Source organism: Bufo bufo, chromosome 1, assembly GCF_905171765.1.
Source record: "Bufo bufo chromosome 1, aBufBuf1.1, whole genome shotgun sequence".
Taxonomy (NCBI): domain Eukaryota; kingdom Metazoa; phylum Chordata; class Amphibia; order Anura; family Bufonidae; genus Bufo; species Bufo bufo.
Genome location: NC_053389.1, coordinates 560,888,016 through 560,915,617, shown reverse-complemented (window position 1 = coordinate 560,915,617; position 27,602 = coordinate 560,888,016). Strand labels below are relative to the sequence as shown.

At 41.6% G+C, this 27,602-nt stretch overlaps 1 protein-coding gene across 2 annotated transcripts in view; it reads left to right on the top strand.

The window, feature by feature from the left end:
* HGF (hepatocyte growth factor) overlaps positions 1 to 27,602 on the top strand; it is a 151,246-nt gene that overhangs the window by 23,285 nt on the left and 100,359 nt on the right. The window contains exons 2-5 of one of the 2 annotated variants that reach the window (XM_040413128.1): positions 661 to 826; positions 2,254 to 2,366; positions 3,165 to 3,279; positions 25,943 to 26,070. In XM_040413128.1, coding sequence (XP_040269062.1) covers positions 661 to 826; positions 2,254 to 2,366; positions 3,165 to 3,279; positions 25,943 to 26,070 — 522 coding nt within the window. Of the gene's footprint in view, positions 1 to 660; positions 827 to 2,253; positions 2,367 to 3,164; positions 3,280 to 25,927; positions 26,071 to 27,602 lie in introns of both variants that reach the window. The other variant, XM_040413127.1, reaches the window with a different exon arrangement.

Here is a 27,602-nt window from a genome sequence, read left to right as displayed (position 1 = left end):
TGTAGTCACTTACCCCTTCCTCAATTGACTATAAATTCTCTAAAATTTCAAACCTCTCAAAGGGGTATTCCCATCTGGGACATTGATGATATATTGTTAGTATATATCAGATACAGTACGTAGGTGCGAGTCCCACATCAGTTTTATGGTGTAGCATAGTCACGAGTGCCATTTTGAAAAATATGCCCCTTTTTTTAATCTATTTCTGACACACTCATCACTTTTCCAAAAAAATGGTTGGGGTGTGGGATTGAGGAAATAGGAGGAGGTGAAAATTACACCAGAAAACGGTGTCAGCTCATGTCTTTAACAAAATGTTATAAATTGGTTCCATCTTCCATCATGTGAGTTTTTACTCGAGAGTGAAACGCTAGTTTTAGTAAATTTTGTAAATTACCCCTTTGTCTGTAAGGTGCTCCAGAATATATTGGAGCTATGTAAGCAAAATCAATAAATATATGAAATGGGAATATAAATGATCATAATCACCATATCTTATTCTATAATCCTATCTTATTGAAAGGGTAATCATGTTAACGTTACCTTTGTTTCAATCAAGCTGTAGAACGCGTAAGAAATATGATGGTTTATACAAATTAGTAGCATATCAACTACGGACTTGTACAGCATTTTCCAATTCTTGTGATTATATTTCCACAGAGAGCAAGATAAGAAAACGTAACAACCTGCATGATTATACAAAGACTTCAGACATCACTTTAATAAGAATCAACAAGGAGCTTAAGATGAAAACAAAACTGTTCAACACCACAGAGAATTGTGCCAAAAGATGCAGTCGGAATAAAGGGCTAGCCTTTACTTGCAAGTAGGTAGAAAACTTACTGCAACTTAATATTGCTATTATACCTCACCCTCCTTTTGTGTGGGAACTTCATAGTGCTTCAGATTGTTACTTGGGAGGTGCCAATATTCTTGGATATTTTTTTGTTCATCTGCTAAACATATGTAGGCTTGGCTCCATGCACTCTCGGCTCGCCTTTGATCAATTGTCTGGTAAATGTAAAAAGTAATTGTTATTTTCAGTAATAGTTGATTGTTAATTCATACAATGAATTCATCTCTGTGTGTATGTATATCTATAATAGATAACATATAGATAGACATATAGAGATATATAGTTAGAGATAGATAGATAATAGATAGATAGATAGATAGATAGATAGATAATAGATTGATATATATTCTGTTTAACAAGAAATTTTTATGGCTACCATTAAATCTCATGTAAGTGGAGATGAGCAAATTTCTTACAATTCTATTTGGGACCGATTTGGACAAATAGACTGTACAATTCAATTTGGGTGAGAAAAATGCAAGTACTCTCATTGCCAGGAAATTTCTCTCTCTCTCCCCTCTCTTCCCTCTTTTCTTTGAATCAAATCTCACAAAATTGGGTTTGGTAAAATCAGAATGTTTTGAAAATTTCAGGTAGAATTTCTGAATTTTTGAATTGATTTGTTTATCTCATACAAGGTTATTGTCCAATTTTTTTCAAGATTGGGTTGTGGGCCAGTGCAAAAATATGTAGGTTCTGAATTTGTGATAAACTATTGGGAAATTGTGGTGGAAGTAATTTCTTGCTGCTACATTTGGAAAATACAATATAGATATAAGTGATGATTCATTGAGTATTTTTATCTTCAACTATGACTGTTTTCATCCCTGTACACATATATATTGTGTTATAAGGTAGTAACAGTGACACAATGTGTATGTGGAGAAGCTCAGAGATCTATGAAGTGAACAACGTAATATTCAAAAATATCAAGTTCCATATTGTAAGTCTTTGAACTGATGTTGATGTTTCAGAGCCTTGGAATTTGTGCAGTGCAAAAGATTAATCTTAAGTCAAATTGGGAGTGAAACATAAGAACATAATCACCCAGTCATACTGTACTTACTCTTGAATTATTATTCTGTGATGCATGTCATGACATTACTGTACTATAGGTAGAAGTATGTGGGTAGTTTCACTAAATTTGACCCACTCAATTGGATTGTACTGTGAAGGGCTAAATACTATATTTGTGCAGCATAATTATGATGAATACTGGTGCATCAAAAACAGTCAAAGTCTTTGATAAACCAATGCACCCCTGTACGATTAACAATGTAATGAGTCAGTTTCTTTCCTGCCAACCTATTTGATTGAAGCACAAAAGACTGTGGTTTGCTAAAGTAGTATTAAAAGAAATCTATGTTTAATGCTAATAAATGCATTATTCTCTCCAGGGCGTTTGCTTTTGATAAAAGCATAAAGAGATGCCACTGGTTCTCTTTCAATAGCTTGTCAACAGGAATAAAGAAGAAGCTAGATCATGCATTTGATCTTTTCGAAAAGAAAGGTAACATTTATTCTTATGAAATGCTTTAAACTCAAGAAATGCTTCAGTAAATGCTGCTTATACAGGTGTACATGTGATTACTTACATTGATGGTGGCTGTTTTTGGGGTAATTTTAATAGTTTCATTATATTTTGAGGTTAAATTGAAAGAATTTCATAAAGAGATTACACTGCATTCATAGTAATGTAATACAGTGATAATATATTCATAGATTGAGTATGCAGTATATTAGCATATTTGACTGTTACATTATAATTCATGAATTGCTTATATGAGTCTTAGATGCCTCTGAATAACATTAACATATCTAATTATTACATTATACTTCGATAAGTTATGAAGCTTTAGGAAAGCAAAAATTCAGGTAATATGAAATATAGATTTTTGGTGACTTATAAGAAGGAAAAAAGGCACTTATATGATAAAGGTAGGGGAGACCATGAGGCTGCTATGGCGCTTTTGAACAAATTGGGTAATCCTATTGGGTAATAAGAACATTTGCTGAACTTTTCTCTCTAAATGAACCATGTTGCTGCTGGCAAGAAAGAGGCCATGGACAGGATTGTGAGGGGAAAGAGACACCCAAGCCATTCTGCCATGGATAATCATAATCAGTTCCTTTCTCCTTTGAATGGGAACATGGTCTTTTTTGCTGAGATTTTTAATTACTCCTCTTTCACATAGTGTGAATATGGTGTTACTGGAAAATTTATAGGGTGTAGGCACACGTTCTGTTAATATAGGCGTGGATTAACAAATTCATATCTATTTATTACTCTTTCTGAAAAATAAAACAGATTATGTCCGTGATTGTATTAATGGAAAAGGCAGTAATTACAAGGGTTTATGGAATACAACAAGGAGTGGATTGGCATGCCAGTCATGGAATTCAATGATCCCTCATGAACACAGGTAGGAACGAAATTACAACATATGTCTTCCTTATATTCTTCCTTAAACTGATGCAAGTCCATTGTACTACTGACACACAACCAAAAAAAGTATTAATTTGCTTATGAAGAAAAGGCTTATCCATTATATTTGTATTTAGAATAATTTATTACTGGCTATTTTAGGTAGTTCTTAAACTTTCTAATCTTTTTAATATATTTTTAATGCCTGGACAAACCACTTTTATTTTTGTGCTCTTGACCTAACGACGTTAAAGGGATTATTCATCTTTGAGAGGGAGGGATGGAAAACCCTCCCCCTCCTGAACATACCTATGAAGAGAAGCATACTTACCTGTTTCCCGGTTCTGGCTCAATCCTCCTTTGCTCCATGGCCTCAGCTGCACTGCTGGGTTTCCTAGATGTAAACTTCCTGTTTCACACCACCACAGCCAATGCCTGGCCACAATGGTCTGCTTCCTTGCACCATGCCGAATGGTCAAGTGACTCAAGGGGAGCAGTAGGGTCAAACAGAAATTTTACATCCAGGAAGCCCAGTAGAGCAAAGGAGGCTGTGGAGTGAAGGATCCAGGAGCCAGTGCCCGAAAGCAGGTAAGTATGCTTCCCTTTGCAAGTATGCTCAGGTGCACAAGGTGCACAACGTATTTAAACATAAGACTGAATACCTTTAGAAACTTTCCATCTTCCAACTTTTAAGCTCCCCAGCCTAGGTCTTATGGCTTTCCCACGCCTGAAAGAATAGCTTTGATTGGAAGGTCATTTGTTTTACTGTAGGTTGAGATATTGTAGGTAAATTAGCTAACAAAAGTTACTTTGTAATAACAAATGATGGTCATTGGATTACAAAGTGCAAAGGTCCCATTAGTCTTAGATTAGATATGACCTAAGGGTGCCATTTTTCTAAATAATTGATATTGCTGTCCCCTCTGGTAATCACCTGCATCAAAAAACTAAGAGTGACTAGACAATTTGGAACGCAAACAGGGAACATGTTATGGAGTACTGTATGTTCAGAAAAAGGACTACATTAAGATATACACCATTAAGATATACACATTAAAATGCCTAAGGGTGCTGACACACAGTGCAGTTCTGACATGCAGTTAGGATGCAGTTTTTTATTGTAGCTAGCTTAAATTAATTTAATCATTTCCACAATGTAGAACATTGCATAACAATGAGGCTGCTAAACTAGCTAAATAGAAAGCTGCATCTAAACTGCATGTCAGAACTGCACTGTGTGCCATCATCCTAATACAGTGTAGGTGTCACCAACACTGCTCTGACTCATTATTGCATGGATTCCACAGAATCTCTGAATGTGTGTTGTGGTATCTGAAACCAAGTACCGATAAAAGTACAGGGGGAATTTGTTTGGATGTCAATTGAACAACTTTGCCACATTCCTAAAAACATTAATGAATACTTTTTACAGTGTGACATGGTGCATTATCCTGCTGAAAGAGGCATAAAGGGTTATACTTGGTCTGCAATAATGTTTGGGTAGGCACCCTCAAAGTAACATTTACAGGAATGTTAAAACCTGAAGTCTTCTAGCAGAGCATCACACTGCCTTCACTAGTTTTACTTCTGCCCATAGTGCTATCTGGTACATGCTTTTCCCTTGTAATTAATTAGACCAGGCCATCTTCTTCCATTGATCCATTGTCCAGTTCTAATGCTCAAGTGCCCAATTTTAGCTAGCCATAATTCTTCACCATATTTGTGATCCGTGGGTAAAGGCAAAACTATCACAGTAGCAGCCATAATGGCTGCTACAGGGCTTGCACCAGCAGGGAGCCAGGAATGGCAGGAGCACAAGGAGGAAAATGCATAGCTGGAAGTGGAGACAATTTTATTGGCAACTTAGCTCAACACTAGAGAAAGGGATAAGTGGGGGTGAAGGACCTGAGTGATGTCATCATGTGACCAGTGCAGGAAGTGACAAAGCTCAGCAGAGCAGAGGAGAAATGGTTGGATGCTAATGTTTGTAAAGCGCTGCGGAATATAGTAGCGCTATAAAAGTGCATAAAATAAATAAATACATTTCACAATGTGAGGGGGTGGAGCTCCTGTGCTGTGTGTGGAGGAGAGGTTAGTAGTTGTAGTTCTTTCCTTATACCCACTCCCGGTAATGTTCTCTGATAGCCCATAATAACACCCTGGTTATGCTGGAAGTTGCAGTTCTCTCCTCTTATACCCTTCTACCTGTAATCTCTACTAATGTCCTATAATGACAGTCTGGCCATGCTGGGAGTTGTAGTTCTCTCCTGTTATATCCCTCTCTATGTCAATTGATATCCCTTAAAAACAGTCTAAAAATGCTGAGAGTTATAGTTCTCTCATCATATCCCTCTCCCTTTAATATCCACTGATACCCTATAATAACAAGCTGGACATGCTGGGAGTTGTAGTTCACCCTCTTATACCTATCTCCTTGTAATGTCCTCTAATATCCCATAATAATGTCCTAGAAATGCTGGGAGTCACCTATCTGGCAAGTGACCCATCACTGATGTGGACTGTCTTTGGCTGCAATGGTCATGTTCCCTTCGTTAAAATAGAAGTTGATGCTAGGAGGCCTGTGAACTACAGAGCCAGCAGTGGAGATGGAAATAAGTGGCGAGGATCAGTTAAGTATGATCACCAACACGTGTCTGGTGATTCTGAGCCATATGCGATGGGTGCCTGCTGGGGTTGCAAGGAAGTTGCTGGGGTGGAGTTAAAAAACTGAGGCCCAGTAGTTTCTAGTTAAGCCCATATCCATAGGCATTCATGATGCTATCACTGGTGAACCAGATATACTTCCCTATACTATTTTTGGTAGTTATTAACTACTACATATCAGGAATACCGCACAAGACCTGCCATGAGATACTCTGTTGTATAGACTTCGCATTTGGGACTTGTCAAAGTTGCTCAGATTCTTATATTTGCCCATTTTCCTCTCTTCCAATACATCAATTTCAAGAACAGAATGTTTCCTTTCAGCTTAATATACAATATTCCACTCTTTAACAGAAGCCATTAGAAAAAGATAATACATTTAAATGTTATTCAGTGGTTATAATGTTATAGCTAATCTGTGAATATAGATCTATATATTGTATATATGATATATGTATACAAAGACACGCACACTTCAGGTTCATTTGTTTGTAGGTGGCATCATTTCTATGGCTTATTACAATCAGAGGCTAGAGATCTGTTACTGAATTATTAATGACTATGTATATTTTTAATAAAGGTCTAGCTCATTGACATGACAATTAGTTTTCAATGTGCATTAGCAAATACAGCATGATGCCAAGCTAAGATTCTCTCCACATTGAACTAGTGCATGCTGCTTTAATTAAGATTTTCACATCATGCTGTATAGGCTGAGCTTCCAAAGGTCACCAGACAAATGAAGTAGCCGCACGCTATTTAGTTTATTATCCCCAATAAGGCATATTATGATGTCACTAGTACCGACTCCAATGTGGAGCAATTCTAACAAGAAAGAATTAAACACTTGAACATTTGCTGCTTGTTAATGTGTGGGCTTAAATTCACAAAACAACTCCATCGCAACATCTGTTTTAGGAACATGGTTTCCATGTTTATGTCAAGGAATGCATTGTGTAGTAATTTTGGGTCATTTTGTGAATTTTTTAAAAGAGTGATTGTAATAATGTTCTGTTTTATGTCATTTCCGATCTTGGGAACTGAAGAACGTAAACTGAGTCAGCCCCTTTACCCTTAATGACTTGTTTCCTCTTTATTTATATTGGTGTGTACAAGTGATATTTATAGAGACAAATTTTATAATTTGGCATCACTTATATTTTTCCCAGTAGAACACAGATGTAGCAAGCTTGAGTTCAAGATATGTTGTTGGGTATTTCAAAGACCTGTAGCATATTAGGGTACTGATTCTCCTTGGGAGGAAGTTATGGCAGTGGGATATATCCTGGGATGTATGTAAAATAGCTTTGCTTCAGAAAGATGAAAACCATCTCTCCAATGTCACATCTGGTAGGCTACTTTGAATGTCAGTGTCTCATCCCATAACCTTTTCATACAATATCATATATAGAGAGAGGATGTGTATTACTGTTACTAGTGTTGAGCCAATCGAAACATCTGAAGTGGAATTAAAACGGAAGTTTAGGAAAAATTGAATTTGCAACAAATCCGAATTTCCTTGTGCTTTGTTGTAATGAATGTTTTTTTCCCCCTAAAATGGCAGTCACACATTTTACAAAGCAAAAGTAAGAAGCCCGGAATGTGAGATCACCTATAATGCTGTGCAGACAGCCAATCAGCAGCTAGTCAGTGTCACGGCGGACAGGATACCAGATAATCAGAAAATAAACAAACAAGTGTCTAGGCGAGAAGCTGGGGATCAAGGTCACCTCCTGACAAATCCCTACCAGCTCTCCCTATTCTTCTATGCCCACGTTTAGACCCTGAAGGTGGGAATAACGTGTCCTCGTGCCTGGGCTGAAAATTCCCTAAAATCCCTAAGATGGTGAAAGGGGGATAGAGGCAGCCTGTTCCCTCAGAACCTGGAGAGGGCAGGCGTCTCTCTAACAGCCTAGACAGCCAACCACAAGAAAACAAAAACCAACTTATCTTTTCTGAGCAGAAACAGCAAATCCTTCCTTCCTTCCTTTCACAGAGCCAGACAGAAGCTATAACCCACACAGGACACTGGGAGTGGGCGTAATTTAAACTCAAACCAACAACCCCACCCAGTGCACCTGAAGGGAGGCGGATATAGCTCAACTCCAAACAAAAACAAAAGGCTACACACGTGCTGCTAATCTGGCAGACCTCCGCACATAGCCTGAGCCTGACCTCCGGACACCCCGGCCCAACTTTATCTGGGTGGGATCTGTGAAAAGCCCTCACCAGTCTAACATCCAAAGCCGGAACCCACATCCTCTCCTCAGGGCCGTATCCCCTCCAGTGTACCAGGTACTGAAGTGAACCCCGAAGAACTCTTGAGTCGAGAACCCTGGAGATCACAAACTCTAAATTTCCATCAACCAGAACAGGGGGAGGAGGCAATGGCGATGGTTCCACCGGTTTCACATATTTCTTCAGTAAAGACTTGTGGAACACATCATGGATCCTCCAAGTCTGCGGAAGATCCAGACGAAACGCTACTGGATTGACCACCGCAGATATTTTGTAAGGTCCAATAAATCTTGGACCCAGTTTCCAAGATGGTACTCTCAGTTTAATATTTTCAGTAGACAACCACACCAGATCACCCACACACAGGTCCGGACCAGTCACACGTCTCTTGTCAGCCATTCGCTTATACCTCTCACCCATCTTCTCCAAATTCACTTGGATCCTCCGCCAGATAGAAGACAAGGCAGAAGAAAATCTCTCCTCCTCTGGCATCCCAGAGGAACCAGTCCCAGAAAAGGTACCAAACTGAGGATGAAAACCGCATGCGCCAAAAAATGGCGACTTACACGTGGACTCCTGCCTACGGTTATTCAAAGCAAACTCTGCTAGGGACAAGAATGAGGACCAGTTCGCCAGATTCTCAGTCACAAAGCACCTCAAGTAGGTCTCCAGGTTTTGATTAGTACGCTCTGTCTGCCCATTCGACTGCAGATGAAAAGCCGAAGAGAACGAAAGTTGAATGCCAAGCCGAGAGCAGAACGCCCTCCAAAACCTGGAGACAAACTGCGTGCCCCTATCAGAAACCACATCCGAGGGAATGCCATGCAATTTCACGATATTATCAACAAAAATCTGAGAAAGAGTCTTGGAATTGGGCAGACTGGCTAACGATACAAAGTGAGCCATTTTACTAAAATGGTCAACAACCACCAAAATTACTGTTTTCCCGGAGGATCTCGGCAGATCCGTAATAAAGTCCATAGACAAGTGCGTCCAAGGACGAGACAAAATAGACAAAGGAAGCAGTGAACCAGCAGGTCGAGTGTGAGCAACCTTTGACCGTGCACAGGTTTCACAAGCTTCTACGTAATCCTCAACACTCTTACGTAACCCGGGCCACCAGAACCTCCGGGACACAAGATCAAAGGTGGACTTACCACCAGCATGTCCAGCAAGGACAGTATCGTGATGTTCCTTGAATACCTTGTATCGCAGTCCATCAGGAACGAACAACCTCCCTGGGAGACAAGAACCAGGAGCCCCCTCCTGGGCTCCCAACACCTCCATCTCCAATTCGGGGTACGTAGCGGAGACCAGCCAAAATCGGAGCAGGATCCTCTGAATCACATCCCCCAGGAAAACTGCGAGACAATGCATCAGCCTTGACGTTTTTAACCCCCGGGCGAAAAGTAACCACAAAATTGAACATGGTAAAGAACAGTGACCATCTGACCTGTCTTGGATTCAGACGCTTGGCAGATTGTAGATAAGCCAAATTCTTATGATCCGTATATACTGTAACGGGATGAGATGCCCCCTCCAACCAGTGACGCCATTCCTCAAAGGCCCATTCGATGGCTAGCAATTCCCTATCTCCTACATCATAATTCCTCTCGGCGACCGAGAGCTTCTTGGGAAAAAAAGCACACGGAACCCATTTGCCAGGAGATGAACCCTGCGACAGCACTGCTCTAACCCCCACTTCCGATGCATCAACCTCCACCACGAATGGTTGAAACACATCGGGCTGCACCAGAATGGGAGCAGACGCAAAACATTCCTTAATAGCCGAAAAGGCCTGCAATGCCTCATCCGACCAGACAGAGACGTCGGTGCCCTTCTTAGTCATATCGGTCAGAGGTTTTACAATGGTAGAATAGTTCAAGATAAATTTTCTATAATAATTAGTAAACCCCAAAAACCGCATCAAAGCTTTCTGATTCTCCGGTCGGTCCCATTCCAGAACCGCCCGGACCTTTTCGGGGTCCATACGAAAACCAGAGTCAGAAAGCAGATAACCCAGAAATGGAATCTCCTGCACAGAAAACACACATTTCTCCAATTTGGCATATAATTTATTCTCCCGAAGGATCGACAAAATCGGTCTCACGTGATCCTGATGGGTCTCCAGATCAGGAGAGTAAATTAGAATGTCATCCAAGTAAACTACCACGAACCTCCCCACAAAATGATGGAAAATGTCATTGACGAATCGCTGAAATACCGCTGGCGCGTTAGTTAACCCAAAAGGCATAGCCAGATTCTCGAAATGACCCTCGTGCGTGTTAAAGGCCGTTTTCCACTCATCCCCTTCCTTGATTCTGATCAGATTGTAGGCCCCTCTTAAATCCAACTTGGAGTACACCTTGGCTCCAACAATCTGATCAAAAAGATCAGAGATCAAAGGAAGGGGATACAGATCACGGACCGTAATACGGTTCAATTCCCAGAAATCCAAACAAGGTCTCAGCGATCCATCCTTTTTCTTTACAAAGAATAAACCCACTGAAACCGGAGACTTAGATGGCGTAATATGACCTTTTGCCAAACTCTCGGCAATATACTTCCGCATGACCTCTCTTTCAGGTTGAGAAAGATTGTAAAGCCGAGACTTTGGCAACTTAGCCCCTGGAATGAGATTAACTGGACAATCATAGTCATGATGAGAGGGCAATTCCTGAGCCCCACCCTCCGAAAAGACATCCGCAAAATCTGAGAGATACTGAGGTAAGGCCGTAGTAAACACACCAGAGATAGATGTGCCAAGACAATTGTCTGAACAAAATTCACTCCAACCAATGATCTCTCTTGCTTGCCAATCTAAAATTGGGTTATGTTTTGTCAACCACGGTAACCCTAAGACTATAGGAGCGGGCAATTCCTTCATGACAAAACAAGAGATGATCTCAACATGTGAATCACCCACCCTTAACAGAATACCGTGAGCAATATGAGTGAGACTCCTTTGAGAAAGAGGGGAAGAATCAATTGCGAAAACCGGAATCTCTCTTTCTAAAGTGCAAATACTTAGACCCAGATTTTGAAGAATAAGAAAATCAATAAGGTTTTACCCCAGCACCACAGTCAATGAATACTTCAACAAAAAAAATTCTTGAGTCTAACGCCACCATAGCTGGAAGGAGAAAACGGGAATTACAGGGAGCTTGCATACCTCCTTGCTCCACCACCCCATTCACACTACCAAGAGTCAGGGATGTTTTTTTGTTCTTTAAGTAGACCTCTTTGTGATTCTTTCTCATCAACATGTGGTTTAACAAAAGGACAAGCAAAAATAAAATGACCACTTTTTCCACAGTAATAACATAGTTTATGCAACCTCCTAAAGTTCCTACTACCAGAACGGATAGATACCTGACCCAGCTGCATGGGTTCCTCCCCTACCCCAGAGTTAAATGTCATATCACCCTGGGGAGCAGGTGAGATGAAACCACTTACAGAAGGGATCCCTTGCGCAGAGGGAACCTTACACCTCTCTCTAATATGTCTATCTAACCGTATTGCCAAAGACATAGCATTCTCCAATGTATCCGGGTACTCATGAAAAGCAAGGGCATCTTTCAATCTCTCAGATAACCCCTGACAAAACTGACTACGTAACGCGGGGTCATTCCACTCTGACTCGATACCCATCTCCTAAACTTAACACAGTAAGCCTCTGCAGTATTTTCACCTTGCAATAAATTACGCAATTTAGACTCTGCCATTGAGACCCGATCTGGATCATCATAAATTAATCCGAAGGCTTTAAAAAATTCTTCCACCGACCGGAGGGCCAGAGAACCGGACGGCAGAGAAAAGGCCCAGGATTGCGCGTCCCCCTTAAGCAGGGAAACAATTATCCCTACCCTCTGACTCTCATCACCAGACAAAGATGGACGCAGCCGAAAATACAACTTGCATGACTCTTTAAAGCGGATAAAGTCATCCACACCCCCTGCAAATCTATCAGGAAGAGCGACCTTAGGCTCCCCATAAATTTGACTTCCTCCTATTGCACCTGATGCCAGCGCATTCTGACACCGTGTGACTGAATTACGCAGATCTGCAACCTCTAGGGATAATCCCTGCATGCGATCAACTAGCGCATCAATTGACTCCATCTCAAAACAGCTGAGAAATGCCAGTCAAAGTATTGTCGAGTTATAATGTCACGGTGGACAGGATACCAGATACACAGAAAATAAATGAACAAGTGTCTAGGCGAGAAGCTGGGGATCAAGGTCACCTCCTGACAAATCCCTACCATCTCTCCCTATTCTTCTATGCCCACGTTCAGACCCTGAAGGTGGGAATAACGTGTCCTCGTGCCTGGGCTGAAAATTCCCTAAAATCCCTAAGATGGAGAAAGGGGGATAGAGGCAGCCTGTGCCCTCAGAATCTGGAGAGGGCAGGCGTCTCTCTAACAGCCTAGACAGCCAACCACAAAAAACGAAAACCAACTTATCTTTTCTGAGCAGGAACAGCAAATCCTTCCTTCCTTCCTTTCACAGAGCCAGACAGAAGCTATAACCCGCACAGGACACTGGGAGTGGGCGTAATTTAAACTCAAACCAACAACCCCACCCAGTGCACCTGAAGGGAGGCGGATATAGCTCAACTCCAAACAAAAACAAAAGGCTATACACGTGCTGCTAATCTGGCAGACCTCCGCACATAGCCTGAACAGGGCATGACAGCCAGCCCCTATGATGTCACAGACCCTTAAAAGCCTAATCCCGCTCGGTCCTCACCATTTCACTGTGAGATGAGCATAGGGAGAGATGTGACAAGCACTAGGGACAATGTTGCTAAAAGCTTTTAATTGTGGAATGTTGGATACAGTGCAGGGACACTGTAGGGAGATTGAAGGGAGAGTTTTTAAACACTCTAGGGAGAGCATAGGGACAGTATAGGGAAATTTTTGGGAGAAGTTTTACACACTGTAGGGAGAGCATAGGGAAACTGCAGGGACCGTGCAGGTACTGTAATCTGAAGCTGAATTGATTCATACAACACAGCACAGTTTGCATCAATTCCTGTGTAGGACACAGAGCTATCTAATTTAACAGTTAGATAGCTTAAATTGGGGTGAATAATCTGTCTAATTTTACAGTTATTGGAGTGTCCACTTGCCTGTCACAGTAACTGTTTCACTACCAAAAAGAACTAGCTATGCATGTTGCTGCAATTCACAGTGATGTACCCATAGATACACTGCCTTTGCAGGCCAGGATATAGCTGATTTAGGCTACTTTCCCACTTGCGTTCGAGGTTCCGCTTGTGAGCTCCGTTTGAAGGCTCTCACAAGCGACCCCGAACGCATCCGTACTGCCCCAATGCATTCTGAGTGGATGCGGATCAGCTCAGAATGCATCAGTCTGGCAGCGTTCAGCCTCAGTAGGCATTCGGGTGTCCGCCTGGCCGTGCGGAGGCAAACGGATTCGTCCAGACTTACAATGTAAGTCAATGGGGACGGATCCGTTTGAAGTTGACACAATATGGCTCAATTTGCAAATGGATCCGTCCCCCATTGACTTTCAATGTAAAGTCTGGACGGATCCGTCTGAACAACTTTCACACGTAGAATTTTTTCTAAACTATAATGCAGATGGATCCGTTCTGAACGGATCCAAACGTCTGCATTATAGGAGCGGATCCGTCTGTGCAGACACCAGACGGATCCGCTCTGAACGCAAGTGTGAAAGTAGCCCAGCTTCATGACAAATTAATTCATAATGAAGCAAATTTCTTTAAAAAATTTGGCAAAGAGTCTGAATCAAATTTTTGAAAACGTTATAACCACAGGCTTACACAATTTATTGTGCCCACAAGCCTGGCCAAGTCGCAACCTAAGTTTAGCAATGACACCCGCAAAAGGCCCTCTTGTAATAAAAAAACAACTATAGTGAGTTTGCTTTTTCTATGCATTATTTTAAACATTTCATGTAAATTTAAATAATCACCTATGATGCCTACAAAATCTCAAATGCCTCAAATAGTGAAGTAGCTATACTAATTAATATATCAATAAAAAAGATATGGCTTAAAGAATATAGGAGAAAAAAAATAAAAACCTTGTCTGTCCATAATACGAGAATGAGCTAAAGTTAAAAATCACCAAAAAGTAACTAAAACAGAAGCTAAACAAATACTTGATTCAAGGTGTATATAAATAGGCTCACACACCAAGGCTCCATTCATAGACTAGACTCTTTATAGGGGTATTCTGTTACCCACTAGTGATGAGCGGCAGGGGCAATATTCGAATTCACGATATTTCGCGAATATTTGGGCGAATATTCGCCATATATTCGAGAATTCGCGAATTCATGATCTCTAAGCATTATTTTCTTGATTGTGAAAATTTGCATAAAATTTGCCTAAAGAATTCGCATAAAAATTCGCATGAACTGTTATTTTTAAAAAAATCGAATATTCGCGATTACGAATATATTTTGCGATATTTAAAATATTTGCGAATTCTCGAAGTGCCGATATTCGCGATTAAAATTCGCAATTCGAATATTCGTGATCAACACTATTACCCACCAGAATCTAGCAACCCAATTTAATCATATGATATCTTGCCTGCAAAAGAAAGTTTCCAATATACCAACTGTATCAAAGTTCTGTAGATCAGCCACTTTGGAACCTGGACACAAGACACTTCTCTTCAAAAATTACTATATCTGCCTAAGTCACCTCGTTCAGGTTTACGATCCAGGTTTACTACCTAGTCTTTTTGATAAGGGCGTCATTTCCATCACCCAGAACGAGAAAGGTGCTATGGACAGGCCAGAACTATATCACTGGCACATGCACAAACTCTTGAATCTGTGCACACACCAGGGATACAAATAGTTCTGGTCCACCAACTGCACCACCCCATCATGGACTGCAGAAATGATGTCACCATCCATAGACCAGACTGAAAACCTAGTAAAGAATATAATATTGGCAGATATATGATTTTCTTAAGAGGAGTGTCATGTGAAATGTGGTTGTGTGGTTCCAAATCAGCTAATCTACTCAACTTCAAGGCAGTAAGTATATTGGAAACTTTCTTTTGCAGACAAGATATGATTAATTAAGGTGGGTAACTGGATCCTCTGAGACCCCAAAAAACATATTTAATAGATTGAACATAGCTTTGTAGTGCAGACACCTGGAGAGACTGTTTTATTATTTCTGTAGGTGAGCAATTTTATATAAAGCTAATGAAAATGTGTTACAATGCACAGCTTGGTTTTCCTTAAGATGGCATAAAATTATGCAGTGGGTTAAATTCTACTCAACTAGTCGCTAAAGTGTATTGTTGGGCGAGCATGCTCGGTCGAACACTAGTTCTGCTCAAGCATCTCGATGCTCGACACATCGCGGTGTTCGACCGAAGCGCGTTGCTTGAGTCTCCTCCCCGCATGTTTGTTGGCTGCTACGCAGCCAATAAGCATGCAGGTGAGTACTGCCATTCACTAATGCCGTAGCCATGTTGGCTGCTGGCATTACAGTGATTGGCTTAGCGAAACGCGTCATCGGGTGCTATATAGCTAGGGTTTAGTTAGGGAGAGCTGGGGAGCAGAAGGGAGAGATAGTGTAGGGATTGAAATAGCAATATTTTAGATTTTATACTTTTTATAGACCTCAAAGTCCTTTTAAGGACTATTGTGTGTGGCAGCAAAATATATTTTTAGTGCAACCTGCACTAAATTGCTAAAACTTGTTAGAGACCCAAAAGTCCTTTTAAAGACTATAGTTGTATCTGGCAGCTATATATATTTTTAGCGCAACCTGCGCTAAATAGCTTGCAATTGTTTGGCCGCTGCAGACAGCGACATTATCTGCGCTACATCTCCTGTGCAACTTGTGCGCAGCCTAAAAATATCTGTGACATCCAGTGTACTTTTTCCATACACGGTGTCCACTGCAGACAGTTACATTACCTGCGCTACATCTCCTGTATAACGTTTGCGTATCCTATCAGTGACATTCAGTCTAATTTTTTAGCTGCTGGTGACAGCGACATTACCTTCGCTACATCTCCAGTATAACGTTAGTGTATCTGAAATATCAGTGACATTCAGTGTCATTTTTTTCACCACTGGTGACAGCGACATTATCTGTGCTACATCTCATTTGGTATGTGTGCGCAGCCTAAAAATATCTGTGACATCCAGTGTACTTTTTCTGTAGATGGTGTCTGCTGCGGACAGTTACATTATCTGCGCTACATCTCCTGTATAACGTTTGCGCATCCGAAATATCAGTGACATTCAGTCCACTTTTTTTACTGCTGGTGGCAGCGACATTTCCCACACTACATCTCCAGTATAACATTAGCGCATCCGAAATATCAGTGACATTCAGTGTAATTTTTTTCGCCGCTGGTGACAGCAACATTATCTGTGCTACATCTCCTGTTTAACGTGCGCGCAGCCTAAGAATATCTGTGACATCCAGTATACTTTTTCTGTAGATGGTGTACGCTGCAGACAGTTACATTACCTGCGCTACATCTACTGTATAACGTTTGCATATCTGAAATATCAGTAACATTCAGTCAAATTTTTTTGCTGCTGGTGACAGCCACATTACTTGCGCTATACCTCCTGTTTAACGTGTGAGCATCCAAAATATCAAGTGACATTCATTCAGTGTAAATTTTTAATAGGCGGTGGTGACAGCGACATTACTTGCGCTATTCCTTCTGTTTAACGTGTGCGCATCCTAAATATCAGTGACATTCATTCAGTGTAATTTTTTATTATGCTGCGGTGACAGCGACATTACTTACGCTATAACTCCTGTTTAACATGTGCACATCCTAAAAATCTGTGACATTCATTCAGTGTAATTTTTTATTAGGCGGCGGTGACAGCGACATTATTTGTGCTATACCTCCTGTTTAACGTGTGCGCATTCTAAAAATATCAGTGACATTATGTGTACTTTATTTGCGCATACACTTACAAAACCTGCGCTACTGTACGTGTGACATACTTGCAAGCATATATACCATTTAATATGCGCAATGCGAGCAGTAAGGGACGGGGAAGTGGCCATGCTACTGATGTTGCATGCAGAGGCCGTGGCCCTGGGCGCGGTGAAACTGTGCCTGCTACCAGCGTACAAGAAACACACTCATCAATGATACCTAGATTCATGTCCCAGTTTGCAGGGCCGGCGCAGGACACCACTCTCGAAGTCAGACCAGTGCGAACCAGGTGGTCGGTTGGATTGCAGAAGATAATGCTTCCAGTCGGTTAAGCACCACCCTGTCTTCCACAAAGTCCAGTCTCAGTAGCCAAGAGTCTGGTCAACAGAATCCTCACTCTGATACTTCTTCCACCCACCATGGAGAGTCTTTGCAAACAAGTGATCCCACACTCGGATATTCTGAGGAGCTATTTTCATCGCCATTCCTTAATTTGGGCCTCTCGCCAATCTCGCTTGAAGAGGGACATGAGGAGATCTTGTGCCATGATTCCCATATTCTGGAGCATCCACAGTCAGAAGAAGATGATGGTGGGGAACGGCAATTAGTGTTTCACAAGGTGGATGATGATGATCAGACACAGTTGCTAATAATTCGTTTCTCAAGAGGCTCATGATGAGCATGAGACACAGTTGTCAATAATAAAGGTTGTTGTTAGGTCAACAAGTCAGGAGGATGACCAGAGTGAGGAAGTGGAAGAGGAGGTGATGGACGATGAAGTCACTGACCCAACCTGGGAAGGTGGAAAGCCGAGCGAGGACAGCAGTACAGAGGGGGATGGATCCACAGCATCGCAACAAGCTGGAAGAGGCAGTGGGGTTCCCGGAGCAACCCCTTGCGGCAATCTCCCTTGCCAAGGGGTAGCTGTTCCGCAGTATGGCGCTTTTTTGAGGAAAGTGGGAATGAAAAAAGAATTGTCATTTGCAACCTGTGCCGCACCAAAATGAGCAGGGACGTGAACACTAGCAACCTCACCACCACCAGCATGATCCGCCACATGGCATCAAAGCACACTAATAGTTGGGCCGAACGCCTGGGTCCACAATCAGTGTCTGCGGGTCACGCCACTGCCTCCTCTTCCCCTGTATTACGTGCTGGCCAATCCCGTGTCCAAGACACAGGCCTGGATGCCTCCTGCCATGCACCTGGACCTTCGCAAGCACCATCAGCAAGCACATCCACTTATGTGTCCCAGCACAGCATACAGATGTCTATACCCCAGGTCTTTGAACGAAAGCGCAAATACCCAGCCACCCACCCACAGACCACAGCACTAAATGTTCACCTTTCCAAATTGCTGGCCCTGGAAATGTTGCAGCTTAGGCTTGTGGACACTGAGGCTTTCCGCAGCCTGATGGCTCTCTCTCCAGCCGCCAATATTTTTTACGGTGTGCAGTCCCAGCCTTACACCAGCATGTGTCCCGTAACATCACCGGTGCCCTGACCAAGGCAATTATTGGGAAGGTCCACTTAACGACTGTCACACGGACAAGTGCTTTTGGCCAGGGATTCTACATTTCCCTGACAGCACACTAAGTGAATGTTGTGGAGGCTGGGAGCGAGTCGTACCATGGGATGGCACAGGTGCTACCGACGCCAAGGTTTGCGGGCCCTACTTCCATCAGGGTTTCCGTTGCTACCAATGTTAGTGGCTGCAACCCCCCTTCTCCTTCTCCGCCTCCTACTCCCCTTCCACCTCTGAATTATCATCTTGCAGCACTAGTCGGCCATCAGTCAGTAACTGGAAGCAGTGTAGCACTGCAGTGGGGAAGCGGCAACAGCCCGTGCTTAAATGTCATAATATTTATGCTGTCTCCGATTAACAGTCTATATTATTTATGCGAATAAATTAGAATCTGCAAAGGAGGAAATTGTAACCTATTTTCATAAATACCAAGCTAAAAAGAGATTGTGATCTGCACTAAGCTAGATGACAAAAAGAAAGCAGTGATAAATCAAAATATATATATTTATTAAATAACAATAATACAGTGCAAACTAATATAAAAAAAATTGGGGACAAATGGAATTCAATCAATGATATGCAAATTTTTTAAAAAGTCAAAGTAATCTAGAGTATATATACACTCACCTAAAGAATTATTAGGAACACCTGTTTTATTTCTCATTAATGCAATTATCTAGTCAACCAATCACATGGCAGTTGCTTCAATGCATTTAGGGGTGTGGTCCTGGTCAAGACAATCTCCTGAACTCCAAACTGAATGTCAGAATGGGAAAGAAAGGTGATTTAAGCTATTTTGAGCGTGGTATGGTTGTTGGTGCCAGATGGGCCTGTCTGAGTATTTCACAATCTGCTCAGTTACTGGGATTTTCACGCACAACCATTTCTAGGGTTTACAAAGAATGGTGTGAAAAGGGAAAAACATCCAGTATGCGGAAGTCCTGTGGGCAAAAATGCCTTGTGGATGCTAGAGGTCAGAGGAGAATGGGCCGTCTGATTCAAGCTGATAGAAGAGCAACGTTGACTGAAATAACCACTCGTTACAACCGAGGTATGCAGAAAAGCATTTGTGAAGCCACAACACGCACAACCTTGAGGCGGATGGGCTACAACAGCAGAAGACCCCACCAGGTACCACTCATCTCCACTACAAATAGGAAAAAGAGGCTACAATTTGCACGAGCTCACCAAAATTGGACTGTTGAAGACTGGAAAAATGTTGCCTGGTCTGATGAGTCTAGATTTCTGTTGAGACATTCAAATGGTAGAGTCCGAATTTGGCGTAAACAGAATGAGAACATGTATACATCCTCTGATGGCTACTTCCAGCAGGATAATGCACCATGTCACAAAGCTCGAATCATTTCAAATTGGTTTCTTGAACATGACAATTAGTTCACTGTACTAAAATGGCCCCCACAGTCACCAGATCTCAACCCAATAGAGCATCTTTGGGATGTGGTGGAACGGGAGCTTCGTGCCCTGGATGTGCATCCCTCAAATCACCATCAACTGCAAGATGCTATCCTATCAATATGGGCCAACATTTCTAAAGAATGCTAGCAGCACCTCGTTGAATCAATGCCACGTAGAATTAAGGCAGTTCTGAAGGCAAAAGGGGGTTTAACACCGTATTAGTATGGTGTTCCTAATAATTCTTTAGGTGAGTGTATATATATATCCACTACTATGCCTTATAATGACAATACCCTTCAATTATATTTTAAATCAATTTGATACCTGATTTCTCTCAGCCGACAAATGTCTGATTAAATCCAAATCTGGTCTATTTCAGATTTCCTCTTTTATTAATACAAATATATATACATAATTAATCATACTTGCCTAGAACTGAATTCAGTTCTTTGGAGGTGATACCACCGTGTTTCCAACAGTACATATAAATCTTCCTGAATCGGATCAAGTTTTAGGATGATGCTGCAGGTACACCCCATTCTTATTCCAAAACAGATACTATATAGAAAGTATGGTTAATTGAATATATATAGATATATATTATATTAATTAATTATCCTATAAAATATAGGTAAGGTTATACTATACCAAAATGTCAGCTAGCAGAAATCCGTTTCAATGGTTCTAAGATGGCTGCCTCCAATGGCTGAAAAGGTGGTCAAGTGGCTCAAGGTGGTCAAGTGGCTCAAGATGTCTTCAGGTCTCAAGATGTTTCAAGATGTTTTCTTCAAGATGGCCATCACAAGCTGATTAAAGAAGATGATCCCATACCATCTTTTTATCCCATCTAAAATGGGACTGGCCTGGTTGGATCATTTACTTAGTGACATCACTTTATAACTAATAGGACCTCCCCTAGTGATTTCACAATTTAAGCCTTAATCTTATCCTAACACTAGGTGGCACTAAGGCTCTATATAAAAGTCTTTTTCAATTATAGCTATTTCCTGTATATTTTCTTTTTAATTTGAAGAAGTGATAAACTTTAACTAAGGTTTTAGACAGAACCTTGAAGAGACCTGAAAGAGACAATGAAGTTTATCTTTTGTCAAACATCTAGTCTCTTTCTAAATCTCTGACTAACCCTAATTCATTCCAAACACCCACTACAACACTCGTTGTCATTGTTTGGTAAAAAGACAGGGTTTGTTTATGATCACCTGTATCGACATTTCTCCATTCAAGAAATCTTCAGGGAAAGAGATCATTAACTTACACTGTTATATGTGAGACATTCGGAAATTACATAGGATTTTATACCTCAGTTCTAACCTTAAAATGAATATATTTATAATTACCACACTCTTAGTTATATAAAACACACATATTTAAATCGATGATATAAAAATCTAAATCCACTCATACATTGATTAATATAAAAACCCCAAAGCAAACTAGAGTCTCTTTCTATCCATTTCAACTAACCTAAAACTCACACATTTCTACTTCAGTGTCTTATCTGGGTAAATACATTTTATTAGACCTGTCTAAATGTCTTCTCACACAAGAGCAGACTATGCAAACCCTTCTAAGTTTTATAAACAAAAGTCTAATCTCGAGTTAGTGATTCTAAATTCACAAGGGTTTGAACTTATATTACCTCTTTAATAAAACAAAATCAGACCAAAATGGCTTCTCTTAATGTTCCTATTCATATACCTGTATAGGCCTTATATGATGGACTCTTTTTATATTCAAAAGTTCTGACATAAACTGATCTGCTTACCGTAGGTGACAAACAACACACCACCGCAGAGCTGTGGCAAAGCATAAGGGACCAGACTGAGCTGTGGCTCTCGCCACTCAACCTACAACCAGGCATGGTTGTGTCTGATAATGGCCATAACTTGGTGGGGGCTTTGGAGCTTGGCAAGCTCACACACATACCATGCCTAGCCCACACGTTCAACCTTGTGGTTCAGCGGTTTCTCAAAACCTACCCCAATTTGCCTGAGCTACTGGTGAAGGTGCGCCGCGTGTGTGCCAATTTCCGCAAGTCATCAACAGCTTCTGCAGGTCTGGCAATGCTGCAGCAGCGCTTTTAATTGCCAGCTCATGACTGTTGCGCGACGTGAGCAAGTGCTGGAACTCCTCGTTCCACATGTTGGCCAGGCTTTGTGAGCAGCAGAGGTCAGTAGTGTAATACCAGCTGCAACAGGGTCATCACCTTTCCAGTCAGCTTCTGCTCTTCCCAAGCGAGGAGTGGGCATTGATGTCTAATCTCTGTGAGGTTTTACACAACTTTGAGGAATCAACACAGATGGTTAGCGGCGATAACGGTATTATCAGCGTAAGCATCCCACTTCTGTTTCTACTCAAACGCTCGCTGCTCACAATTATTTAAGGATGGCGCTTTGCATGTGGAAGAGGTTGAAATGAGGGAAGAAGACATTACACAGGGTAATAGCCAGACCACCCTCCATCAGTCTTCTCAGCACAAATTGGACGAGGAGGAGGAGCAGGAGACGGTTGCAGAGGGTAGTACCCATGGAAGTTTTATTCCATCTGTTCAGCCTGGATGGGTAGAAGAGGACGAAGAGGATGAGGAGATTGAGAGTCATCCTCCTGATGAGGACAGCGAAGTCTTGTCTGTTGGGACTCTGGCACACATGGCTGACTTTATGTTAGGCTGCCTTCCCCATGACCCTCGCATTGTACGCATTTTGGGCAACACCGATTACTGGTTGTTCACCCTTCTCGACCCCCGCTATAAAGAGAACTTATCATCTCTCATTCCTGTGGTGGAGATTACGAGCAAAATTGTGCAATACCAGAAGGTCCTTGTGGAAAAATTGCTCCAAAAATTTCCGACTGACAACGCTGGCTGCAGAGTATGTAGTTCCTTGGCCAACTGAGGAGGGAAGATGAGGGGAACACACATCAGTTCCAACAGAGGCAGGGCAACACTCTCCAAGGCATGGGACAGTTTTATAACACCCCGCCACCACTCTCAACCTGATGCGTGGCCTAGTGTCACAAGGAGAGAAAATTTTGGAAAGATGGTGAAGGAGTAGGTAGCAGACCGTGAAGGCGTCATCAGTGATCCCTGTGTGCCTTACAACTATTGGGTGTCCAAATTGGACACGTGGCATGAACTGGCGCTCTATGCCTTGGAGGGGCTGGCCTGCCCCACCACCAGCATTTTGTCACAGTGTGTATATAGTGCTGCTAGGGGCAAAATAACTGATAAGCGCATCCGCCTGTCCACTGAAAATGCTGGCCAGTTGACTCTTATAAAAATTAACAAGTCCTGGATTGCCCCTGACTTATCTATTCCACCAGAGGAAAGCGGCTGAATATAAAGGCACTCTAAATGTGGCTTTTATGGTGTATTGAATACACTGTATTCCCATGCACCCCTTCAACAACTAAAAGGGTATATGGTATAAGGGTATACCTTTTCTCGTCCTCCTCCTCCTCCATTATGTCAATATGCTTATTAGGCTGCCATCGCTCCTAATGTTTTAGAGGGTCAGCTCAGCAGCGGGCCCTGACCCATAATGTTTTAGTCCTCACCCATAATGTTTTTGAGGGTCACCAGCAGGCCCTCAACCATAATGTTTTGCAGGGTCAGCTCAGCAGCAGGCCCTCACCCCAAATTTTAAGATGGTCAGCTCGGCAGCAGGCCCTCACCCACAACATTTTTTAGATGGTCAGCTCGGCAGCAGGCCATCGCAAACAAAAATTTTTAGATGGTCAGCCCAGCAGCAGGCACTCACCCACAAAATTTATTAGATGGTCAACTCGGCAGCAGGCCCTCGCCCACAAAATTTTTTAGATGGTCATCTCGGCAGCAGGCCCTCACCCACAACATTTTTTAGATGGTCAGCTCGGCAGCAGGCCCTCGCCAACAAAATTTTTTAGATGGTCAGCTCAGCAGCAGGCACTCACCCACAAAATTTATTAGATGGTCAGCTCGGCAGCAGGCCCTTGCCAACAAAATTTTTTAGATGGCCAGCTCAGCAGCAGGCTCTTGCTGCAAATTTTTTGCAGGGTCACCAACAGGCCAGCAATCATAATTTTTCAAGGGTGTGTATGATGCCCTCCTTTATGTGTAATAAAGGGTGTATTGGAGTGCCAGTTCCTTGCAATTTTTGGTAGCCCTTTCCCTTAATGCATAGGCTTTATGAGTGTAGGAGTCCCACTACCTGAACTATTGTACCACAATGTGAATGAGGCCTTCCTTTATGTGATATACAGGTTGTATCGTAGTGCATCTTCCTTGTAATTTTTGGCAGCACTTGCACTTTATATACAAGTACATATGCAGGAAGGAATGTTTCCTAACAATTTTTCCTCTAAAATCGATTTTATCTTCGGTTTTGTGCGTATTATTGTCAGTTTGTAAAAGTGGCATACTACTCGACCCCCGAACATCGTTCCCAGCAGCGACCTGGGAGTCCAAGATGCATTCAGATATCCTCCCCATGCTGTTCCCGAACCATTTCAGTGGTGTTTCCATCAATTTCTAACCTTTTCCTATGAACCAGGCACCCTCCCCTCTTCAGATTAGGGGGTACCTGGTTTAATGCTCGAGTTTTCCCATTGATTTCCATTGTGCTCGGGTGCTCAGTAGAGCACCCGAGCATCCCGAGGTGTTCTACTCGAGCACCCGAGCACTTTGGTGCTCGACCAAAACTACAAAAGTGTAAATGTAATTTCAGTTTATTTTTAATATTGTGAAGGGACAGGGAAGTGATACATTTTTGGAATATATTCTATTAGGGAAATATGCTTTTTGTACTAGAATACATGAGAAAAACATTGAGCATTGCTAAGGAGAGTCTGTCTTCAGTCTTCAGTTCTACTGAGTACCTTTGTTTAACAAGTCAGTTAGTCAGGGTGGTGGGTAATAATAGTTAGGGCAGGTGTACATTCTCAAGGGCTGATATAATTATAAGAGGCAGGCTGGAAGGCTCTGTATGTTACAAATAGGTGTCTTCAGTGTTCAGTGGAATTGAAGACTGAAGACAGACTCTACTCAGCCATGCTCATTTACATCTTTGCTAAGAAGACTCTTTACACCCTATTTTCTAGGACAAAGAAACATCTTTCCATCATAAAGTATATTACACAAATGATTGGGAAAGAATGTACATGGAAGTTCACTTTAATTGTGATAATTGGGTAATATATACAAAATTCCATATTATAGCATTTTAAAGGGACTTATTGATGATCATAATATAAAAAAGATGACATGAGAAGCCAAGATTGTTGATGCTGTATATTATTCTGAGTGAAGTCAATTATTTTGTCAGATGGATTATATGACAAAAGGCCAGTAGATACAAACATCTTTCCATAATGTTATCCCTAGAAATATTGTATAATTGTTCTAGTTTTCCATATACATACAAATACTAACCATTTACAAATTGTTTCTATTATATCTCTACTACTACTGCTATTTTCTATAACCTAAGCATTGTGTTTCTTACACTAAACATTTGCTAGTTTTATAGCTCGTTTGTTTACAAACCTCTTAGTATCTAATTACTTTCCCATGTATACCATTAGCGTTTACCTATCAGAAGAAGCATCTCATCTAATAATACACATTCAGCTGTCACTAGAAGGCTGGTAATTAGCGGTGTTTACAGTGTCAGCTGCTAATTAATATTGCTAATTTTGGGAGCAGTGATATGGCTAACATTACTACTGGCATGATTGGCATATGTAGGGCACAACATTACATAAAAAGGGGGCATACTAAAATATCTTTACTGTGGTAGTGCATGTTAAATTTTCATACTAACTAATATAACAACACTTACTACAACATGTGCTATAATGTCATTTTAAAACTAGCTTTTTGCATTCGAGCTACCAAAGCAAAGACCTCAATGAAAACTATTGTCGAAATCCTAAAGGAGAAGAAGGAGGGCCTTGGTGTTTTACTAAAAACCCAAAAGTTCGTCATGAAGTATGTAATATACCATCATGCTCAGCAGGTAAGATTGTATGGATTCTCTTAAGGAGTTGATAAACAGAATAGACTGTATTGTCAAATGGATTTTATTTCACAGTTCAAAGTCTAGCAGGCTTCTGTATTGAAAGACCTCATGCCCATAACAATGCTCAGGCCATAAAGTGTAAAAATACTGATATTTGTATTCTTTTGGACCCTGCTGAACCAACATGTTCCCAAATGTGGCACGCAGCAACGCATGAATGATTGCTTCTGGGGGTGAATACTGAATAACATAAGGTTTACCAGCAGACTGCAATAGGAGCTCATCCTGTGAACCCCATATTCTAATACGTGCAAAGAGTCTCAAAGCAACCTGGTCTTTGTCCAAAGCATGAGATATATGAAACTGTTTAGATGCACGTTTCCAATATTAACTATTCTGGTATTAAATTACAATGTTCCAAACAGATTGTGCCACTGAGATGAAATGGAGTTATTCATATGCCAAGAATGATTTTTATTACACTGATTCTGAAAATGTGCAACTTGCAGTTTGTATAGTCACATATAGATTTACATCCCTGAGTACTCTTGAATCTCCTCAATACAGATGTGTATGCAGGGGCGTAGCTAAAGACTCGTGGATCCTCCCCCGCACCTTTCCTCAGTGCTTTATGGCAAGGGGCAGGGGTGTACCTAGTCTTTCTTCTGCCTGAGGCAAAAATTGAAACATTCCCCCATGCTAAATTCTCAACCTAACCGATTCCCTTCAGTCCTTCTGTTAAAGGGGTTGTCCTCTTTTTACTACTGATGACCTACTGTATCTTCAAGATAGGTCATCAATATCAGACCTGCGGGCATCTCCGGGCACCCCCACAGATCAGCTGTTTTAAGAGAGGGCAGCGCTCATATGAGAGCTGCTTTCTCTGCTCTGTTCACCTGCTTGCTGCTACAATTGCAGCGGTGAGCAGGTAAACAGAGCAGAGAAGGCAGCGCTCATACAAAAAAAAAGCGGACAACCCTTTTAAAGACATACTTTGAAAACATTACATACAGAGCTACAGAACATACAGGGTAATACAGCCCCACATATGTACCTCTTACATCCAGTGATGTCTCCTCTGATGTAGATATTCTCTTTCCTCATCTTCTCCTTTCAGACTTGACCGCCATGATGATTTCTTTTAGCCGCGTCTTGTCTGTGCAGAGTTTAACAGACATCATACTTTCCTACTTTTCGATCTTCTTCACCTTTTCAACACCCTATCCTGACCCCTCCCCCAATACTATACTGCAAAAACAGTCCCCCTGAAAATACTGGTACCACACAGATAGCGTGCCAGTACAAAAACCTTTCAGATCAGACCCCCATATCAAACCCCAGATGAGAACCCCCCACATCTCAGACCAGACCCCCTTTAGACCTCTGTCAGACCCCATATCAGACCTCCATTAGACCTTCATGTCAGACCCCGCTCCAATATAAGACCTCAGATAAGCCCCCATTAAACCTCCAGACCTCCATATAAGACCACCATTAGTCCTCCATATAAGACCCCTATTAGACCTCCA